The sequence below is a fragment of the Anas acuta genome, chromosome 2 (genome assembly GCF_963932015.1).
Source record: "Anas acuta chromosome 2, bAnaAcu1.1, whole genome shotgun sequence".
Taxonomy (NCBI): Eukaryota; Metazoa; Chordata; class Aves; order Anseriformes; family Anatidae; genus Anas; species Anas acuta.
The window spans coordinates 110,688,770-110,711,463 of record NC_088980.1 but is presented as its reverse complement, the minus strand read 5'-3'; the positions used below and the strand labels follow the sequence as shown (position 1 = coordinate 110,711,463).

The 22,694-nt window shown below is 37.2% G+C and overlaps 1 protein-coding gene and 1 long non-coding RNA gene across 5 annotated transcripts in view; one reads left to right on the top strand and one right to left on the bottom strand.

Moving 5' to 3' along the window:
- Positions 1-3,255: 3,255 nt before the first annotated feature.
- Positions 3,256-22,694, bottom strand: part of ST18 (ST18 C2H2C-type zinc finger transcription factor) — a 198,645-nt gene continuing 179,206 nt past the window's right edge. For all 4 annotated transcript variants that reach the window (XM_068671696.1, XM_068671698.1, XM_068671697.1 and 1 more), the window contains 9 exons: positions 21,351-21,413; positions 20,458-20,526; positions 15,377-15,439; positions 15,202-15,282; positions 13,515-13,736; positions 10,704-10,792; positions 9,055-9,158; positions 6,634-6,777; positions 3,256-5,809 (listed from right to left, as the gene is read on the bottom strand). In XM_068671696.1, coding sequence (XP_068527797.1) covers positions 5,669-5,809; positions 6,634-6,777; positions 9,055-9,158; positions 10,704-10,792; positions 13,515-13,736; positions 15,202-15,282; positions 15,377-15,439; positions 20,458-20,526; positions 21,351-21,413 — 976 coding nt within the window. In that variant the 3' untranslated portion in view covers positions 3,256-5,668. The remainder of the gene's footprint in view (positions 5,810-6,633; positions 6,778-9,054; positions 9,159-10,703; positions 10,793-13,514; positions 13,737-15,201; positions 15,283-15,376; positions 15,440-20,457; positions 20,527-21,350; positions 21,414-22,694) is intronic.
- LOC137851009 (uncharacterized) lies at positions 7,715-14,425 on the top strand. The gene is made up of 3 exons (XR_011092946.1): positions 7,715-8,718; positions 9,442-10,090; positions 13,654-14,425. It is a non-coding gene; the product is annotated as an uncharacterized lncRNA (long non-coding RNA).

Below are 22,694 nucleotides of genomic sequence, written 5' to 3'. Positions count from 1 at the left end.
CAGCTGATTTGTCACAAAATCCATAGGAGCTCCATTAGCTCAAATAAAAGTGCTTTTGCTTTTATAGCCTTTGCTTCAGTTGTTTTGAAATTCAGTTTCTGCATTTCGAAAATTTAGTTTCAGCCTGAGCAGCAGTGCTGGCTGGAAGATATCTTCAAAGAAAATAATACAACAGTTATAGGAATAAAATGCAGACTGTGATAAAGCCTTGAGTAGAGGGGGGTGGGGGTGGGAAGAGCAAAACCTAGATAATGGGCTGTGCACAAGTGCTGATAATGTGGAGTTTGAAAACAGAAATGTAGGGATTGGTTTTGAGCCTGTGGCATACAGGCTGAGCCAGTTCTGTCAGGCAGAGAAGCTTACCCAGATGCAGCAGATTTGAATGACTTTGCTGGTACTATTCACTGTCCCAAAGAACCGGGGGATCAGTATTATTTAAATGACTACCATCAAAGAATTTGATATATAGTGTGGTGTTGCAGGTATCTCCCATCAAACACAGCCCAGAGTTACCAAAAATGCCAACCTAGGCCTAGAGAAGGCTTCCCAAAGTGCTGTTTCCTTGTCCATCTGCTGGACACACAGGATGTTCACTTGCAGCCATAAGCACTGAAGCTCCCCATGCAGCACTTCTGTTTAGAGATGAGCTCTTCAGCCTGAGGAGCTGGTACTGCATTTTTTCTGTGAAGGAATTCAATTTACATGTGTTTTCCCTGTAGTTTTTCAGAAGCTTTTTAAATACCTTCTTTCCTTCCCTAACATTTTTTGACCAGACATCGGGATGAAAGAAAGACTCCATCCCCCCAATTGTAGGCAATTCCCTCCCAAAGGAATTAAGCTTATCCTGCTCCTAAAGAATCAAATGAATTTCATCACAATAAATTTGAAATCAATATAGAATCTGGCTCCTAATCCAGATTTTGCTTATTGTGTCAGAAATAATCAGGGGGTACACAGAGACTATACATATAAAGAAGATGTAATTAAAGAAGATTTCAGGCCAGATACTTTAAGCCCCAGCTCCAACCTCAGCAACAATGACAGGGGACTGTTTGGACAGATGCTGTCCTCAGTTAAACAAGGAATGAGATTCAGTCCTCTGTGGGGTATGTTTTTTTCCTTCTCGTTTCATTTTCCATCAGAACTTTAAAAGATGTGTGCACAAACAATACAATAGAAGTTTGGTTGTTGGGGTAACAACCTTGCTGTTCTACTCTTTTGTACCTGGGATGGGTAAAAGTGCTTGCCAGGAATTTTCTAATGCTACATATAATATAATGCTACAAATAGATGTTAACATGATATATATAATGATCTTACAAAATAATAATATGAAAGTTTAATAGGTATTAATTTGGATTGGTCAGAAGAAGAGAATTTGGAAAAGTCCCTGCTTGGCAAAAATAAATAGCTGAGCCTCTAGCTTCTAAAAATGAGCCCTCTTCAAGGAAGCTGAGGCTGGGCACCAAAATCAGTATCTGGTTTGGAAAAATCTTGTACAGTAATACTATCAGAAATATTCAGGAATAACAGCAACCTAATTAGTAAGTGTTATCATATAACTGGAAATTCCTGAGATTTACTTGGACAATGTCTGTGGGAGTATTCATTTAAGAAAAAAATGCAGTTGAAGCAATTTGTAGCATGAAGTCAGACAGGAAATCAGACTAATCCTTGACAAAATTATGTGTAAGCTTGGCTGTCTAAGATTTACTAGAGCAACAGAGACAGAAGAAAACCAAGCCAGAATAAGATATTGAAAGGTAATAAAACTGGGTCACTGTCGTACATTACACAAAAGCTAAATGGAGCTCTGTCATTCCACAGTGTCCTGAGTGAGATGAACAAAGGACTTCATCTGCTGCCGATCTCCTATAAACATCCAAGTAATGTAGCTACAAGAATCAATAAGCAAACTTTAAGCATAGCATGAATGCCAAGGCAGGTAGAATAAATTGTACACGAACGGATGAAGGAGCTGCCTTCTGTCATGACTCTGCATCACTGCAAGATTACAAATTCCAATCAAGAACCTCTGAGTTTGTTAAAAAATAAATAAATATTAAATAATAATAATAATAAAGAAAAGGTACAATATAAGTACGATGAAGGGGCTCTGAGTGGAAAAGCCATGATGTAATTAGATAGATACACTAAGCCAGCAGGAAAGAAGAGGTGCTTAATTAGTAAATAGAAATATGATTGCAGTAGAAAACAGAAGCTGATTTCTACATCATGGTCTCAAAAACCTTTTCCATGAGCAGTTAAGAGACAGATTATAGACCTCTTGAGCTGACAGGACAGCAGATATTGACTGTTCTTGCTCTTCATCCTTCTCTTTGACGTTTGAACCTTCAATTCCATTCCAACTAGTTCAATCAATGGGACATACGTATTTTTACTGCAGTTAGCACTCCCTTTCCCCACTTTTATGGTCATAGATATAGAACAATTATTCTTGATCTGCTCTATCTGAATGCAGAACTTGTCAATTTTGCTAGTGCCATAGTTCATTCTGGCTTATGATTCTTAGCTATGTCTACTCAAAAATATAATTATGAGCTTTAAAATTACCTTGTTTTCCAAATAAAAGTATTTTTGATCTATCCATGGGAAGTTGGAATCTGAGACATTTTATCCTATCCTAGAATTTATCCTAAGAATTATCCTGTAGGTATTACCATGCAGCCTAAATAAAAATGTCTTGTTTTTGCTACAACTAGTAGTGGGGGAAAAAAAAAGAAAAAGTCCATTAGATACTGGAAATATTGTCTTTCTAAAACGAGCAGATTTTTATTTGTGCAATGTCTAAGCACTGCAAATCTTAGCAGAAAATTACACTGGAACAGTGGGCGGTTCCGAACTGCTGGAAACTTTACAATGGCTTTTATGTTTAAACATCATTTACCAGCTGTTAAAGGTCAGCACAAATCCCATACTTTATCAGTATAAATGAAGCTTACAACTGCCAGGAAAACAATGCATTAAATAATGCAGTGATTTTTTATTTTTTTTTTTTCTTCAGAAGTGAAAAGGACGTCTTAAGCAGTTCCATTTTTCTCCTCCTTATTTCCAACTGACAAAGCAAAACATTAATTAAATTATTTATACCAGAAATTTACTTACAGGGATGACACATTTTGTACACAAAGCAAGTAAAACATCTGACACATTGTATAGTGCCAGGTGCAGTTAAGAATGTGTAATACAAGTCGGCATCTAGAGGCTGAAAAAACCAACAAACTTGCTGAAATGTTTCATTATCAATTTTTATTTCCTACCATACACCAAATGTACAGCACAGAACACAATTTTGTTGTTTTGATGTAAGAAATATTAATTGTATGAAGAAACAGTATACAAACTACTCCAAATTAAAAAAATGCATACATCATTGCTCTTTACAAAAGGTCTAATTTACAGTATAGCTCATCAATGCATTTAAACACAAAAAAAAAATATAAAGAAAAAGAAAAAAAGATCAGTGCACGTTACAAAACACATCAAGTACAAGGGAGGGAAATAAATACAAACATACTTCACAGAACATCCTGATCAAACAACCAAACACAGATAAATTAACCTGAAGCCAGAGTAAATCATAATAATAAATACATAGGTCAGTAAGATATTTTTTTTACTTAAATAAAATATATAACAAATTTGTTAAAATATTTAGTAAATTAAATTTTAGTCTTTGTAATGAGTGAACTCATTTTGTATGCATTTAACAAGTATAACAAATGTTCACTTTTTGTTTTTTTTTTTTTTTTAGCAAGTACAGTAACTTTAATAGCAAATTTTTTTGTTTGGCGTCCTCCTATTTATATTAGACAGCACGTATGGTAGCTTTTGAAAAATCCATTTAAAAATAAACACAGCTTCTAAGAACATACATTTTCCCCTGTCTAAACTAGTATTGAAGAGTTGAATCAACCCTCAAACAAAAAGCAAGCCCCACCTAATGCAGAACAGTGACCACAGTGCATGAGAGTTGAATCACTTTTGAATAGTACTTTTGTGCAGGAACAGTAATAATATAATTGTATATGTCAAGCCTGTGAATGCCATCATATTCAATCTAAATATAAATGAGGCTAATAAAAATAAACACTTTCATTATAGCACGGAAAAATTAAACACACGCTAGATCCATGTATACATTTACACTGAGGCACATATGCACATGAGGTGTGTGTGCATACAAAAAAGGCAGTTTAGCTGGTTGTTTATACCTTTTTCTTAAAAAAAATAAATATAAAAAAAACTTCTGAAACAATGCTTAATTACTTACAATCCCTGAAATAGACATTGCCTCGGTTATAGCAACTGCTAATTTCTGACGGATTCAGAAACTCTGTGCCCAGGCTAACTGGAGAGGGGGACATGCATGAGCACCTCTGCACCATTGCGTGGCCCCATCCCTTGTGCCTGCACGCCCTGTAGTGCCTGGTACCCTACTGAATGACTGGTAACCAATGCAGTGTCAGACTAGTCTTGGTGAATAAGGATGGGAGAAACCAATCAGCGTGTTGCTACAGTTCATTCAAAGAGAAGGGCAACCACAACTGCGCTGGAGTAACATTCCTCTCCAGACTGTTGCCTTCTCCACTGCCGTAAGTTCAAACCAGTATTGAATGCCATTTCAGGGGGAGATGTGTTTGATTCATTATGTACAAAATCTTCAGCTTGGGATGTGTTTGCATTTTTCAGTTTCAAATCCATAGCAATACTGGTCACTTGGTTAAAACCTCAATGTATCATACCAAAAGAGTACCAGTCCTATCAAATTATCATTCTTGTTTAGAGATAATTGTCATTTCCCTCCATGAGCTGACTCTGAAAAAAACTGCAGTGGCAAAATAAATCTGAAGTTCTCTTGAAACATTTTAAATAATCATTCGCATAGGCTAAATCACACAGCCAAGTCAAGTGCTTTGCTGATTGCTATATTTCATTATTGCTAACGTATTCTTTAACACACTGTTTTCCAGCATACTGTGCTTTTAAAGAGCCCGAGTTCCCCACTAGTGGGCACCATTTATCTTCTCATTCCGTGCATCTTCACATCTCAACGTTACTGCAAACCCATTTCTGATACAAAGCCATTATAAAAAAGCAGGATGTGAGGAAAATAAAACTAGAACCACAGTTCAGTCATTTGTAACTTTCATATTTTTTTTTTCTTCCTGTACAAACCCAGCAAGTTATTTAATTTACAGTATAACTTTCAGTCTATTTAAAATCCCATTGGAAAATAAATTAATAAACACATTTGTAAAAATATGGCAGGCTGCAAAAATGCTGTTAAAAGATAAAAAAAAAAAAAACAACTCTTTGATTAGAAATAAATAAAAAATATAAAAAATAGTCGCACACACTTTTTACATTCACTTTACAAAAACTGAGTGCAAAAGAAGAAAAAAAAAGGAATTATACTGAAATAAATACTAACAGAGTGCATTGCTGTTAATACAAATAGTCTGTTGAGTTTTTATTCTTTTTCTTTTTTATTTTTTTTAAGTCAGCTGGGAAAAAAATAGTGCAATGTTGCAATTGTAAATGCAGCATGGCAACCTACACCCCTTAGCAGTACATGAACTCCTAACAGATCCATCTGGAGTTTACTGCTGTTAAGTAATTTCTGTTGCCCAGCAGCTTTCACATCCTACACATGGATGCCCTTCACTGCCTGTTTGATACTTTCCAGCAGAGCTTTGCATTCGGGGGAATAGTCCCGTTCCAGATTGCTGTACATGTCTGTGAGTGTATTTACATATGCTTCGAAATTCTGTTCACTGATTGGCCCCTAAATGAAGACAAAACAGATTATAATTGTAGGAGATAAAATTAAAGCAAAAACAAAACAAAACAAACAAAAAAAAACCTGCCACAAACAAACACCCAACACCAAAGCAAGGAAAAGCAGTGATATGGCAAGTGGGGATAAGTCATAAACCTGATGGTCATCCAAACTAATGGGGGATTTGTAGAAATGGAGTTTTGTGTGCAACCACACACACTCCCAGCAAGAAAAGAGCTTGGAGATATTATCTTCAGTGTAAGTTTCTTTTCTATTGAGGCCTTTCCTATTGAGGCTCTGGGAATATGGCTGATGTCCATAACCCTGTCCTCACCTAATTTCCCAGAGCTTCTCTTGAGATTCGGAAAGGGGACTGAAATTCTGTAGACCAACCTTTTGTGGATTTGATCTGTGTTTGCAAGACATACAGGATGCGGAGTTTTTGAGAGGCTTTGCTGACTCCAGAAGAATCACAACACTGAGCTGGATGAAACAGGTAAAAATTCTGACTTAGGAGCTAACAGTGAATACAGATTCTTGTGAAATTTTCACACCTTGTGCAGGGTAAACATTGAGATAGGGAGGGACAGGGAGTATCTTGCAGTACTGGGGAGAAACACCAGCGTTGGCTCGGTCTTGGAAGCAACTGAGACTATTAGCAAGCAGAATTCATGATCCAGCATCTCTGAAGAGTAAGTTAGGTTAAGGAGAGCTCTGCTCTCCAGCACTGCATCTACAGCACTCCTGCTGGTCCCTGAGCTTGCTCAGATGCTTCGGATGCTGGCAAAGCAGACTCAAAGAAGGTGTGAAGCTGCTGGCTGTGGTCTTACCATCTGTGGAAGTTGAATGTCAGCGAGGCTGGAGATGAGGGCTTGGCTTAAGCCAGCTAGCTCCTTCAACAGGCTCTCATTGTTCTGCTCTATGAGTTTGTTCTCTTCTTCTATTGTTTTCAAATTGCTCTCCATAGACGTGATCTAGAAAACACAGGCACACAGTCACACGGACTCCTGGCAGTGCTGTAACTGCAGTTCGAACCTAAACTGGCCATCACTTCGTTGTGAGAGAGGCCACAGTGGAGCTGAAATTCAGGCACTTTTTTTAAGGATGGACATAACCAGTCCACAGAATAGTCACAACAAGGCAGTAGTTTGCTCTGAACCAATGGACCTTGCTGCAGGTTCACACTGAATCACTGCATTGGCAAAGCACCATGGTTGGAGGAGCATGGAAATGAGCTCAGGGAAGGAGGGGTCCGTGCTGAGCTGGGATAGAGAGTGTGGCCTCAGGGGTGGTGGAAGGAAGGAAAAAGGAGGCTGATGTTTGCATTGCTGTCCTGCTCTTACAGCACCCCTGCTGATCGACCACAATGGCAATGACAATGCTATTAGCAGCTGTGCTACTTTCCTGTCCTGCTCCTGGGTGGAGGGCAGAGCTGTGAGCTGCCTGGGATTAGTGACAGGGCTGAAAACAACAGGAGAAAAATACAGTGGGAAGGAAATTGAGGGGTTGAGCACACAATTGCAAAGATGATCTCCAACCAACAGAATGGAAATACAGGGTTTTTAGAAACAGCAGGAAAAAGCACCTGAGGTAGCAAAATGGTGTCCTTTTAGCATGAACGTGGTGGGCATACGCTGAGCCCTTAAGGGTTTTATGTCAAAAGCAGTGCTGAAAAACTGAAGGTGACAATGGCAGGGGAGCAATAGTCCCTGCTGCCCAGCTCCCCTGTGGTGGCAGCCCCTGGCCCTGCAAAGCAGGGAGTGATGGAGCCAGGTCCACAGGTGTTTTGCCCACTCTCTCCTTGTTAGGACTCCATCTCGCTGTCTTGCTTAAATCTCTTTTTCGCTGTGGCCAGGTTAGTCTTTGACATGCACCGGGACTGTCCCCGGGGGAAGAATCATTTTGCCTGCCTGCACCCCACTGAGGCCTCTTGTCTGGAGCATGCTTGAGGCAGCCTAACTTCTGGCCAGACAAGACTAAATGGAGGTAGAGAAAAGCCATACAGGGAACATGTTATTTCAGCTGTAGTTGCTGGTCAGGCTGTCTTCACCAGGGAGCAATTTGGGGGGGGGGGGGAGGGAGAAATCTGGTGAACTAAATTAGGCCATCTCTGTGCAAATAGCAAAGTGATCACCAAGGAGAGACAAAAAAAAAAAAAAAAAGTGTACAGAAGTCCAGAAGTTATGGAAAAAAAAAATACACAAAAACCCTCACTGACATTCAATTTGGAATAGATATCTCAGCAACTTTTGCAGTGTGAAGCCCGACTATTTAGATTCAGCACAGGTGGCATAAACTCCACCCGTATTTAAACTACACATGCTGTGGCTGTTACAAAAACAGCATGAATCAGCATTGCATACATGCCAGGAAGGTGCAAATATGGAGGGGTGTGGCTGCACTCTGTTTTGGATCAGTTTAGACTTACATGCAGTTTCCAGACCTGTTCTTATTTGAGAACTTTTTTTTTTTCTCCAATTTGTAGTGTCACTAAAATATTGAGCAAGTTTTTGCTCATGCTTTGACCTGGTTTGCCCAGGTGACTCCCCAGGTGCATGCGGGAATCTCTGTGTGGAGGAACATACCTGGCTCACTCCACAGAACCACAACCAGCACCTGGAGGCAATTTAATCCCATCAATTTACAAAAGAATGACAGTGAACAACTCTTTTCTCTAGCTCTCCCTCAAACTAATCTGCTATACAAGTTAGCAAAAGGCATCCGTCCTTTACCAGGTGTTGCCTGCAGGCAAAATTGAAACTATTTAAATAACTGGCAGTGAGTAAACTAAACTAGATTGTTTTAGGTACAAAATCAACTTGCAGTAAGATTCAGAGCATGTTTGTAAGAGGTGATGCCCTCCCTAACCCGGGTTCTTACAGCAGTCATGGGACTCTGTGGTTTGCTCAACAAAGGTTTGGTCAACAAAGGAAGATGAATGTTTTGTTTTATAAATATATTAATTTATTTATTTATTTTCTGCTCACCGAGATTAGCTCTGAACTGCCATTAGCCTATCACTCACCAGATCTTCATGACAATAACCAGGAATTTGCTGCTTATTTACAGCAAACAAACAAACAAAAGAGCTTGACAAAGAAAGTGTGTAGGATTTGGGTAGTTTTAATTGCTACAGAGTGAAGAGCCCACACAAGAATAACTGCATTTAAACATATAATTTACATATTTTATCTACTTGTTGTCTTTAAACAACATAAGAAACAGTTAAAACTTTGGCTTTGATGTCATACCTGGGTTTGAAGTTTCATCATATCAGCTTCAATTTTAAGATTGGATTCATTCAGTTCCTTTATTTCCTCATCCAAGTGTCTGATTTCTTCATCACTTTCAATACCTGGAAATAGTTGAAAATACCAATATCAGATTTAAAGTGTCTACATAAAAATAGATATGTGAGTAGCAAGCTATGCTGTTATTGAATAAGAGGAAGGTAACAGGCTTTTGATCAAATGACTGATCCTTAAATTGTCTGTGAATTTGCTTTTACTGTATTTTTTTTTCTCCTAGCTTTAAAGCATCTATATAAACTGAAACATGTAAGGCATAATTAATGCTTTCTGAGATTTTGTGTTTCTCATTTCTTTTTTTTTTTTTTCTTTTTTTTTTCTTCTTTCCAGCACAACATGAAACCACAAGCTCAAAGAAAGAGAAAGAAGAAAGGAAAAAACTTCTGGAAATGCTGGGAAGAGGAACGTATATAATGAAACATGAGGGAGTATTTACAATTTTGTTTTAGTTTTAAACAAAATGTAGAAGCAAGCCTCCTTTACAGGGACAACCCCAGTTTAACATCTCCAATAGTATAACTGCTGACTTCAGGAAGCTTATCTGTATCTGCTTCTGATCTTGCAACAAGTTCTGTGGGGGCAAATCTCTATTCGGATTAATTTCCAGAAGCACAGTCTTAGATATGTGTGATAAATAGCGAAATCTAAATGATGGCAAAAGGGAAACTATCAGGAAGCTAAAATGCATTACAGAAAAAATAAATAAATAAAAAGGAGGACTTCTACATCCTCACAATTTAGGTAGAGTAAAAAAAAAAAAATCTTCAGGTCTTTACTGAAAGCCCTGTCCTGCTCAATACTGTGCAACTATGACTGCTGGCAATGCATATCCTTCTTTCTGCTTACTGTCACAATGAGACAAACTCTGCCTTCAGAAAGTACAGTAGTTGTTGTTTCTGCTTTAGAACCTACAGCCCAGAACTGAGTCTGCTAGCAAGTCAACCTGGGAATTCTATCAGTAGTAGTCCCTGTCCAAGAGGTAATGTGAACAGAGATGGGGCATGTCAAAGCAAACTCTTGTCCAGTGTGACACAGCTGTTTTGTTCAGCATTTGGAGGCATAAAGACAAAGTTCTCTTATTCCTGTCTCTTATCTGTTTAAAGAACATGGTATAATAAAGCAGATTCCTATATATTTCCCCCTATACCTATTTGGTAGTTGTTCCTTTACTTTTAGTTGTCAAAACACTGTACACTTAAAACTAAACCATGTCGTATTCAAGTTGGGAGAAGTCAATTTCCACATCCAGTTTTTCTCTCTTCTATTTTAGTCATTAGTAATGTCAGCTAGTTTGCCTGATCTGCATCTATTTTTTTATTACTAATTACAAAATTAAAATTGTCTCCAAACAAACAAAAAAAATGTTCTGAGATAAAATGAGAGCATATGACAAATGTTGAGTTATCATGAGGTAAATGAAAATAATTTTTTCTCTCATGCAAAGATTCTTTTAATTCAAGTTTAGTTATTGCTAGAGACAACTAAAAGGAGTGAGAATTAATGATAGAATGGCATAAAGGGGCATAAGTATAAATGGGAGTCAGGGCCCTTCTATCTAAATAAATGTCATCATCTTTTACAAATCTCCTTACCACCACTTGCTTTAAGCTTGATAGTCATTAATTCTTCTGAAATTTTGCCCTTTTTTATGGCTTGTGCATTCAGAGGACAACCAGACAGGCTGAAACATATAGGAAAAAAGAAAACATTAGCACCGACTTGAAAATAGCAACAATCCTTTCAGGCAATATTATCATGCACTTGGACAGACCTCTGTACCTAAGGTCACATCACGATTGCCATTATAGCATAGCTTCAGGGAATGACATAACTCATAAAGAGCTATTTAACTGTATATTCCAGCTTGAAAATTGGCACAGAAATCTCAATTTATAAGTAAACAACACTTTGAGAATAATCAAAATAACATTGGGAGCTATTATCAAGTTGCATGAAGAAGCATTTATAGAATTCTTGTAGTTCCACCACTTATAAACAAATAAACTATTGTTGCTCAGAGGAAAGGGGCAGTATGGTTCTTTAAGATGGCAAGTTTACCATTCTTAAAAACAATTAGTTAATGAGATACTTTCCATGGTGCACAACTACTGCATCATTTTGTTGATACATAATAATGATTGATACAATATTAACTCTGGGTATATCCTATAGACTGTAATAGCTTTTTTTGAATTGTTCTATTATATAGTCAGTTTGCTTTTTAACCACCGTTCACATTTAATTACATTTTGTTATTTCAATGCTTACAATTTCATCAGATGGTAATTACCTGAGGCAATTTTTATAGCCCACTAAAGGGCTAAGATGAATTGCACTGTCATAATACTATCTTTATAAATAATAAGGAAACACCTATAAGCTGAAGAACTGGCTCAAGGATTTGGAATTTTTATTCAGATGTAACCAAGTAAGAAGTGAAGAAAAAATTTGTCCTATCCTAGCAGGATTTTTTATTTTTGTGTGTGTGTGTGAAACAAAATTTCTTAACAGACTTTTTTAAATAAAAAAGTAAAAACTGCTGAAGGTTTAAGTTAGCTTCCTGCCAGCTTAGTTAAAAGCCATACAAGGAAACGTGCTAGTTCTCCAGTTCTGGAATACTGTTTAGTTTCTCTGTCCAGAGCTGATAACTAACTGGAAAAAGGTCTCAAAACTATGTGTGACTTGTTGGATCTCAAGTGTGCTATGAAAGGATATAATATCATGAAACTATATTAATGCTGTGATCTTGAGTGTGATCCAGCCTTAAGTAGGACAGAAATCATCCGTAAGTGTGAGTTGCAATCAGCTGACATACTTTTTATGTTATTGGCTTGAAGCTTTCATATTGCTTAGAATAAATTAAATAGCCCAAACTTAAAGCTGTGTCATAATGAAAACACCTTAGCATAGGATACAGCTCATAAAGATAGCACTGGACAAATCCACTGCTTTGCATGTTTCTTCTCCATTACAGAGAGGACTCTACAACTTTACATATGAGCAGTTCAAAACTCTTTAATTAATTTATCCTTCAGCATTCTTTGGATGGGCTGATTCCACTACGTGCTCCATATAGATAAGGTGATAGCACTAAAAGCTAAGGCTCACATGCAGGCTGTTTAAAATTTCACCTAGGGACTTATGGTGCGTGTTTCTACCTGGGTAGCTGTATTTGAGGACTGGGAGCTTTCCAGCAGCAAACACCTCATAAGGAGAGGTAGGGTCAGAACAGGCAATCTTACTCTGCTGCTGATAGATTCAGCAAGGACGCAGCACCTTGTAGTAGAGAAGCCTGCCAACAGGTTACCCAAACTGGAGGACATTGTCTCAGCAGCTGAACTAAGAGTTCTGTGTAACTGTGTATTTCTGTGAAGTTTACAGCCAAATAACTAAAAAACAAGTCTAGTCTGGGAGTGGGCTAGGGCAAAGCCACGCTGGGACTTCCAGATGTGAGGCTGAGAAGGGGGAAGAAAAAAAAAAAAGAGAGAGAGAGAAACAGGAGTGGCTCATCAAAACAAAGGGTTGAAAGGAAAGAAAAGAGTAAGAGTAACAGAGCTTGATGGGGGGCCTTTAAAAACCAGATTTCAAAGGCTGTGAATTTTTAACATGGTGTTCTGTTGAATCACACTGCACTTACTCTAACTGAATTTGTTCAAGTCATCTTAGACATTCTTGGAGAAGTTGATTCAGAATGTTAGAAAAAAAAAATCAAAGGAGGCATAGAATAGAGATTTAATTGCCATTATATGCGAAAGACAAAAATTTACCAGGTAATAATTCTGAAGCCATGTACTTTGAGTAACATCAATTCAACATGTTCAAATAATTTCATGTTTTCACAATGATACATAAAATCCTGGTGTTTATTGTTACTGGTATATGTTTTTCCTACTTTGTAAGAATAGTTTTGTTTTAAAATTGATGTAACTGCAAACTGATGTAACCCATAAGAGTTCTACACATTTTGTGTGTGTGCGGTTCTAGCTATTTAAACACAAAATTTATGAAAACAGCTTTTCCACTGGTAGAAAGATTAAATGAATGCAGCTATTCCTCTTGCTAAATCTTTTCTGTTGACATTTCAATGATATTTGCATTTTCTATAAAAGATATATAGATACAATTCCATATTTGCCTAAGAACTCTATTAAATTTTAAATCATATAGAAACTGTGGTAATCTGAAGAAAAGACCTTGGAAAGTCACATTGTAATGGGAACATAAAATAAGAGTTAAAAGTTTATCCCAGCTCTCTCAAACTTATTCTGACCAATATCAGCTGCAATGTAAGCTGTCTCGTTACTTAAATGACCAGCACAATTTATTCAGACTGTAACCTCATTTGTTGCCATTTCAATAGTGGAATGTTAAGGAAAATGAAAAGAGAAAACACAAAGTTATACCTTCTGTGGGTGACAAAAACATTATTAACATGACCCAGCCCGTTGCAGCCTGGCAAAGGACAGTGTGGCAGCTCTTGTTTGTTCAGTTTCCAGGATAGTGAAGACCCATTGACAGGACTCTCCTTCTGTCTCTTGGCAGCCAAAGGACAACCAGAAGCAGTGCGATGAGAAGTGTATTTACCTGATATGTGACCTTGGCCATCACAGCCTATCACTGGACATCTAAAGAAACACAGCAAAAGAACTCGTGTTTTCAATAGAGATAGAAGGTGAAGACAGTCTCAAGAAAGTCTGAGAAAACACATCCAGCTGCCTATGCCACTTTGCACTAATTTTTAAGACTCGGTCTCCTGGGACTCACTCTACCTGAGCATCCAATTCACATCAAGATGTTTTGGGAGTTCAGTTGGTTTTAAGATTAGGCAATTTCAAGTATACTTGGACAGCCTAAGAAACTAAACAATTCATTTAGATATTGTTTTACCAGAAAAGAATTTTGAAATTCTATCACAGGCAATAAATCACAATCTACAAGTGTATGAAAAGTCACCATTCTCTCTTCTCTATCTATATTTCTGGCATGAAGCAGAGGGTAGGTTTTTATATCTGGAAAACTTGTACTGTCTCATGCAAATACTTGCAAAGTAAGTTAGTTTTATTAATCTCTCTACTTATCTATCTATTCATCCATCCATCTATCTATCATAGAATAATCAAAGATCATCTCCAAGATCATCTGGTCCACCCATCACCCTACTACCAATATCACCCACTAAACAATGTCCCTAAGCATCAGATCCAACATTTCCTTAAACACCCCCAAGGATGGTGATGCCACCACTTTCCTGGGCAACATGTTCCAATGTCTGACTACTCTTTCTGAGAAGAAATGTCTCCTAATTTCCAACCTAAACCTCTCCTGGCACAACTTGAGGCCATTCCCTCTAGTCCTATCACTAGTTATCTGTGAGAAGAGGCCGACCCTCAGCTCCCCACTCCTTCCTTTCATGCAGTTGTAGAGAGCAATAAGGTCTTCCCTGAGCCTGCCTTTTCTCCAGGCTAAACAACCCCAGTTCCCTCAGCTGCTTCTCACAGGACTTGTGTTCTAGGCCCTTCACCAGCTTCGTTGCCCTTCTCTGGACACATTCCAGGGCCTTGATGTCCTTCTTGTAGTGAGGGGCCCCAGACTGAACACAGTACTTGAGGTGCGGCCTCACTGGAGCTATCTATTTTTGTGCTGCTTTGTCAGTGTTATGCCTTCTCTCCTATCATTAGCAAGCATAAAGTACAATATTGAGTGCAACTAAATCTTCACATCTATATTCTACCAGTTATCACTTACTGTTTTTAATGGAATCCACACTCAAGGAAGTCATGCAGTGAATTTCTACTGAGTTTTCAGTTTTTGCTTTTAGTGAAAATTTTACTGTTTAAAACAAGAGAAACAATGCAAACAAATACAGCAATCTTTCCTCACTGCTTAAGCTCCAAGTTGATGGACTCCATCAGCTTCACCAGAAGCAGAAACATTTGGTTTGGCTCCAGCTCTGTCTGGGGCATATTCTCAGATAGCTCAGATTAAGTAGGTTATTTCCTATAATGTATCAACTCCTGAACTCTTTTTTTTTTTTTTTTTTTTTTTTTCCTTCTCCTTTCACAGCTAGTAGACCTGTGTTTTTGTACTCACTTTAGTTCAGGGTCTTCTTTTTCTTCCTTGGTAGGAGTCACTTTGATACCACCTTTCCTGGCACGGGGACAACCAGATAAGCTGAAAGAAACACACAGAACAAAAGCCACTTCTCTTGACGCTGCTTGGCAAGAACACCAACCATTGCAGTCCCAAAACATGGGACAATTCCTACCTTCTGTGTGATGCATAGTTCCCAGTCACATGGCCAGAGCCATCACAACCAGGTGTAGGGCACCTTTAAAATAAGACAGGGAGCTTACAAAACATGACCTCAAAGATAACAGTAAACAACATGTACCTGGTGCATTTTGTCTTGAGTGGAAGAAAGAACAACACAGCTTTTGTTGGATAATTAAAACTAGTTCTTATTTATTTATTTTTTTCTAAATGAGAAAATTGCTTTATTTTTTTTTCTTTTATAACAATTTTAGTAAGAAAAATGACATTTTTCATAAAATATGTACATTTAAATACTTCATAGCACTGTTTTCACTGAACATTATTCCTTGTACAGGGTCAACATTACAAAAAAAAAAAAAAGCAGATTGATACAGATCTATTTGTAAATTTACTGTTACGTGTTTGTTATCCGTCTGATGTTTACATACAGATACAGATATAAATAAGCCCTTTGCCAGTATTTACAGCAGGGAAAATGGAAGCAGAAAAGTTGTTTTACTTTTTTGGACATCAATAGAGTTAGTGTAATAGCCAGAATATGAATGTAGTGGTTTCTATATTCTAGCACTGTAACCATACCTCAGGACTATATCTAACACTAGATTCAATTGGGTATTCAGTTTGGCAATCAGCTTATGTTTATGTCCCATCTTTAAGGGTTTTTTGTGTATGTGTGCAATGTGTGCAATGTGCAGAAGCCTTTACAAGTATGAATGTTTAATAATAAAATGTCCATACAATTTAAAGAAACATTCCTGCCTGTTAGTATGTCATTGCAGTTGGTCTGGGAGTGTAGGCTCTGCACTCACTAGTAGTGCATGAAAAATGTGCTCCAAAAGCCCACAGGAGTCAGTAGATCTTTTCATTGACTTCTGCAGGTTTTGGGACAGGACCTTCCATCTCTGAAAGTAATTTTTCAGAGTGGTTTGTTTTTTTTTTTTTTCATTTGAGGGTATTGAATTTTTGTTTGTGTGTGCTTGTGGTTTTAGAAGAGAATCATGCCTCAACACACAAAGCAGTATAAGCAAAATATTTACCTTTAGAAATTGTGCCAGCCATTTCTACATTTCTGTGTTGTACAGCACTACGTTCTTGTGTTAACTATCCCTAAGGGCCTTTTGAATTCTATGATTTTTACAGAGTATCAGAATAACAGGAAGAGGAGTGCCAAACAAACATTAAGGAAGCTTGCGCTGTTCAATACTCTCATAAGGGTCTCAGTTGTTACTGAATCTGTCCTGAGAAGAGGAGATGAGTGATTTAATCAGGTTGTTGGTAGGCTGCCATGGAAAACACCTACAAATATAATTGTAATGTCACATCTGAGTATGCAGGTGTATCTCTTAACAGAATATGTAAAAATGTTTCTCTGTAAATGATAAATTTGTCAAAATTATGATTTCTTTTGGACATGACCAAATTTATTCACTGATTGAAGTGGAATTCAGCAAATAATTTCAACTGAATACAGGGGAACCTTTTTTATTTAAATGTCAAAACATTTCATGATGACATTTTCTGAACAAAATACTTTGGCAGAATGCTATGCTTCACACTGACAGTGAAGGTAGAGGTGTGGGTTGCAGAGTGCCAAATATGCTTGACTGTAGAACTAAATGTTGACCTGTATGAGCATGGGACAAGGACTGGGCACAATGTTATGTGGAGCAGGCAGCAAGGGCAGATGTCTGGAGAGCACGAATGCTCATAAGTAAAACCAGAATACCTGCCAAATACTATGGGTATTAATTTTGGCTACTTGTTTTATCAGATGATCACAGATGGAAGAGCTGTCCACATAGACTGGACATGGATTTTAATTCATCCAGAGCTCTTTATGGGACACATTCAGATCATGAGTCTGAGAGTTATGGACTTAAACAAGACAGTGAGCTAATTTTGAATCTCCCCATCTGCCTTTGCCACTCCTGACAGTGGTTAGATTGAACAACCGGATTAGTATTTAAAGTATTCTTTAAAGATTTAAGAGTAGTTTTTAAAGATTTGAGAGTGAGATAATTTCAATATTGATTAAAAGATGATGTTTTAGGCAGATTACTGACAGATTTGTAAGAACCTTCACTAGTAAGATTCCTGATCTTGACCACTGGGTCAGGGTTTCTAAATATTGGTTATAATTTTGTATGGACTGTGAAAGTCCACAATACAAGATGCACCAACAGTGTATTGCCTTGCAGTCAGTAATACTGTGGATCTTCATCAGCTTTTAACTGGCTGATGAGTTTGGACTGGTGCCTTATCTCAGGGAGTCACCCTCTGTTATGGAATCCTGTACAGAGCCAAGAAAAACAGATTTATTTTGGAGGATCAGAGGCCTCAAGAGCTCAAGCTAAAAGATGTCAGCTCTCAAGTCAGTGTAGGTTACAGATTCTCTTATACATCAAGTCAGTTTTCTAAGAACAAATCTTACAGTGATTTCACACATAAATTTTTGTAACCATGCACTGAGTACTATAATTTTGTGCCCTTCTCGAAGAGGGTTGCTCTATCTTTAGGTAGATGAACTACAACTTCACATAAAATTGATATACCGAGCTGCTGATCTAGCCGCATTTCTGACACTTTTACTCACTGTAAAGGTTGTAGAAATAGTTAGATAGACACTTTAGTTATGGAAAACCCACAGAGGTCAGATAAGGAAGGTATTGACTAGAGAATATGTGAGGTTGTTTATGGAATATATATAACTATCAACTTGTATGAAACCTATCTAGAAGAACAGGTAAAATCTCTCCTAATAATTGATATTTAACCTGTAGAACAAATAATCTGAGGATAGGACACTCTATCTATTCCCTAAAGTTTCTGAAATGTAATAAGATATTTTTGTAAAGTGCACTTTTAAACTTCTTTAAGGTTTTTGAAGCAGTTCTTTGGTGAAATGAGAGTGTGAATCAAGTTAATAGTCACAACTCTCCCTTATAGCTTTAAAATCCATGAGTCATTATCAACATTTGTATATTTTAATTTGACCAGCTTAGATTGCACTCTGCAGCAAGAATCCTCAGATATAAAATTTATTGAATCTAACTCCAAAGTTCACTTTTTGAACAGATCTTCCTTATTTTCAAACTGTAGATCACATGGAAGCCTTGTATCTTTGCTGGCTTAGAGATTCACAGTTAAAGCCAAAATCCTGTCTTGATTCTGGCAAAGTAAACATGACTAACATTTGGAAAAAATACACAGCTTTTTCATATTCACAACTAACTACATGAGGGTACTTTGGTGGCCTGATTCTATGAACATTTATGCCCTTTGCTCACATCCCTGTGAAGTAAAACCAACAACTGATATTGCTATACTATACCAGTATGGTATGCATTGCAGCTTTTGGCATTAGATTTCATTTAGACTACCCTTTTCAATATCAGAGTTTTGTTTAAAATCTCACCTGAATAATGTTTGCAGGAAGCTAGAATACGGTGGTACATTTGTGGAAAATAATTTTATTTAGCCCTCTTCCCTTTTGCAAATTGTCTGTGAACAGATTTTGATTTTTGCTCTTTTTCTAGCTAATTGAAATTAAATGCTAAGTGCGTTATGCAACATATTTCTGTCTGTGAAATGTTCATGAACTTTGACTTTGTCTTTCACAACTCACTTATTATACATGGCGTACAATGTGCAGTTTGTCATTTAAGTCATATGCTGTTGCTCCTCTTTCCTTATGGCATGACCAAAACTCTAGAAGCTTTAGTGGAAAAATAACCATATTGGTATGCAAATTTCCTTATTCACACATGAATATGGGGGGAGGGGCTGCATGAGGAGCAACTATTCAAAATATTTGTGTGAGTGTCTATGTATGGCAGAAAGCCAACAAAAGCAGGGACAAATATATATGACTCAGCAAATGATTTCAAATTTGTCAGCATTTTCACAAGTCAGTTCCCTGCTTCATGTGCTGCTCTTTTCAAAACATACTGAAACTAGACTTTATACCTTTGAGACTCAGTGATCTAAAAGCTGAAAAGTATTGTGACTGTGTGTCAGTTTACCTATCTGTCAGTTTACCCTGGCTTTGGGAACTGCTTTAATTATTTGGCTATAAAAAGTTAGTGGCTTTACTTTACCAATTTGCCACATCTCCAGCAGGTTCATCTCCACAGCTACCATCAGTTAGGCATCTTTTTTGTTCATGCTGTTGGACTAGAGTATGAGACAACTTATATTTAGTCTTGGAAGCTAACTTGTGACTAAACACACATGCCAATCCTATGTGTAGTCAGTCCTACTATAAATATCATTATAACAGCATAATAGTGCCATGGTCAGAGTTTTTCTTCTATCTGCACTAGGGATGAACCTAAAGGACAGAAAGGACAGTCACAGGATTCTCTCCCTTTTACATGCATTCATGAGTTTTCCAAGCCATCTATTACAGGATCCAATTTACAAGTTGCAGAGGGAAAGCTATGAAAGAACTCTAATTATCCTTTCCTCTTTCCCACGTCCTTATTGACAAAGCCGATTCAATAACTAGATGACTGGTTGCCAGTGCCTCTCTTGACTACAGATTTTTGAAATATTCATATGTCCCTATACATCTGTCTATATAGCAGAGCCTGCACAGTCCTTTTGTAAGTGACATTTCATGGTGAGAATTATGCCAGCACAAAATCATATGACTTGATGTCTGCTTCAGTGACATTAAACTCATAGTGCATGGTAGTGAATGACAAAAAATGATATACAAGAATTCTGGTATGGTTTTTGGATTTTGTCTAACTTCTCTGATCAGACTGGGTTATTTGCCAGATCAGTAGCACGTGTTAGATATTTCCTCTTTATATCTGAGTCAGAAATAAACTGCGAGAGGCCTCTCAGTGTTTATATTTTTTTTCCCTTGGGTCCTAGCTAATTCATGAAAATGAAAATGAAGGGGTACAAAAAAGAAGAAAGGCAAATGGAGAAATAAAGTCCGCTTCAATTGATGAGTTTCACTGAAATATTTTGTATTTCATTGCTCAGAGCAATTCAGATATGCAACTGGGAACATGTTGGTCAAAGATAAACAAGAATAACTTTTTTATTATTATCCATACTTACTTAAGCTCCTGTGAGTTAGCAGCCATAAGGGATTTTAATGTCTTGTCAGCTAACGGGCACCCAGAAACACTGAAAAAAACAATGTGGAATGTTTCACTAAAACAGAGTATTTTTTTTCTTAAAACAACAACCTCCAGACAATCTATGACTTAAAATGTGAAAAAAAAAAATAATCCTCAAATATTTACTGATATTTGCTGTTGACAAAGGAAGAGCAGCCCATAAAGGCTGTATGTCTTAAGTTACTGAGAAAATATATGGTCAGGGCCAGAGGTTTCAAAATCTCCTTAAACCTGTGTGGCAAGCCTGTATTACACAGAATGCTTCCTTTATGTTGCCTACATAAAGGGCAGGTGGAGCATCTGGCCCGTGTGTCTGGGAAAAGGCTTTTACCTTGCTCCCAAAAGAAAAATATTGTTTCAACCCCCAGGTTGACAGTAGGCTATTATGAAGGAAATAAATAGCATCTACAGAATGTATTAGCAGATCTATGAATTTCAAAATCACCTGCAGAGATATCTACAGGAACATCATTTAAAATCCCCTGTACTAGCATCTGTACAGAGTGTGCCTGTACACTTAAGGGAATGAAAACTTTACTAAATGACTTATCTACAGGTCTCTGCTAAGACATACCGTTTGAGTAATAAGCACATCCTGCCTAAGTCAGTCTATTCTATTCTATATCTAGTCTATTGAGTTCAGACCTTCACAAAATATAACAAAAACAGGAAAAAAACAAACAAACAAACAAACAAAACCAGACACATTACAGTATGGGCAATTTTCTACAAATTACTTTTGAATACTCATCCATGGTTACTATAAAATGTTAAATGACAACAGATAACAGTAACTTAATTTCCTGCTTTGGGTTTCCTGTTGTTTCTTACCTGCGGTGTGAGGCATAGTTTCCTGTTACATGACCACTACCATCACATCCTGGAGTTGGACAGCTATGCAAAGATATAATGAGAAATTGCATGAGTATGCAAAGATGAAATGAGTATGTATCACATACATGTAGCTTACCCTGCAATGACTTACATAATGGTGCTTACGGAAATCATATTCATCATTACCCATCTCATAACTGTTAAGACACTACAAAAAAACTAAAAAAACTTACATAACAATTCTAGTTTTCAATTACTACTTGAAACATATATGGACAAAAAAAATCCTATTTCCACAAATGCAAATTACCCAAAACCTTATTTTTTTTTTATCTATGTAATGTGAAACCACCATGGTTTGCATAGATTTTTCTATGCAAGAATAAGAATACAAGTTATAACTTGTATTCTTGAAAGGACAAGTTCACTATTGCTACCAATTTTTGACAGCAATTCATAAATCCTAGAGCTGAAGTTTTGATCTGACCTTGTGTGTAACAAAGACTAGAGAATAATAATATCCCAAATCATTCCCTCAGCCTCTGACTAAAATAAAGCACCTTGTTTAGAAACACATATATTCTTTATTTGCTGAAGTAAGTGAGAAACAGGTATTATGGTTGTGTGTTAAACTAAAAGCATTTCAGTTGAAGCACATTTTCCTGGAGAGAATGTTTGACCTGGAGAAAATGTTACAACTGCTGTTTTTCCTCAACCCGTATTTGGTCATAGCACTGAGCTCATTTATCACATTGGGATACGATCCTCTGCAAGAGGGAAAAGATGGCAAGAAATGCAATTTATGGGCAGAGGGGGAAGAATAGGTGAGTTAAATGTATCTTTCTATAGTATTTTAAGCTATTTTATACAAGCTATGTTTAAGTATTTTAAACATTAGTTCTGCAGAGTCACCTTATAAAGGGTTGTATCTTCTTTCACTGGGCCCATGGTTAAAAAGGTCAAGCCAAAAGCTGTACAGAAGCTTTTAGCTAGTGCTACATGAGTAAGGCATACAGGAGATCCTCATCTGGCTATTTATTCTGAACTGGCAGAATGCTATGAACTTTTCCAATTCTGTAAAAAAGCCTTAGGAGGACATGAGTGTCATTTTCACAGCCCATTTCAAACTGAGCAGTGCAGTTTTGGTCAAGAGAATTATTGTGGAAAAAAAAAAGAAAAAAAAAAAAAAAAGAAAGCACATGCATATAATACATTATATGGTATTCATATAATAGCTCACTGCAACTGAGCTAATGGTGTCAGAAATTTTTTCTCCACAAGTACTTTTGCCATTTTAAAAGCTTCCTCATGATGGAGCCACCTGTACTGGATTGTTCTGTA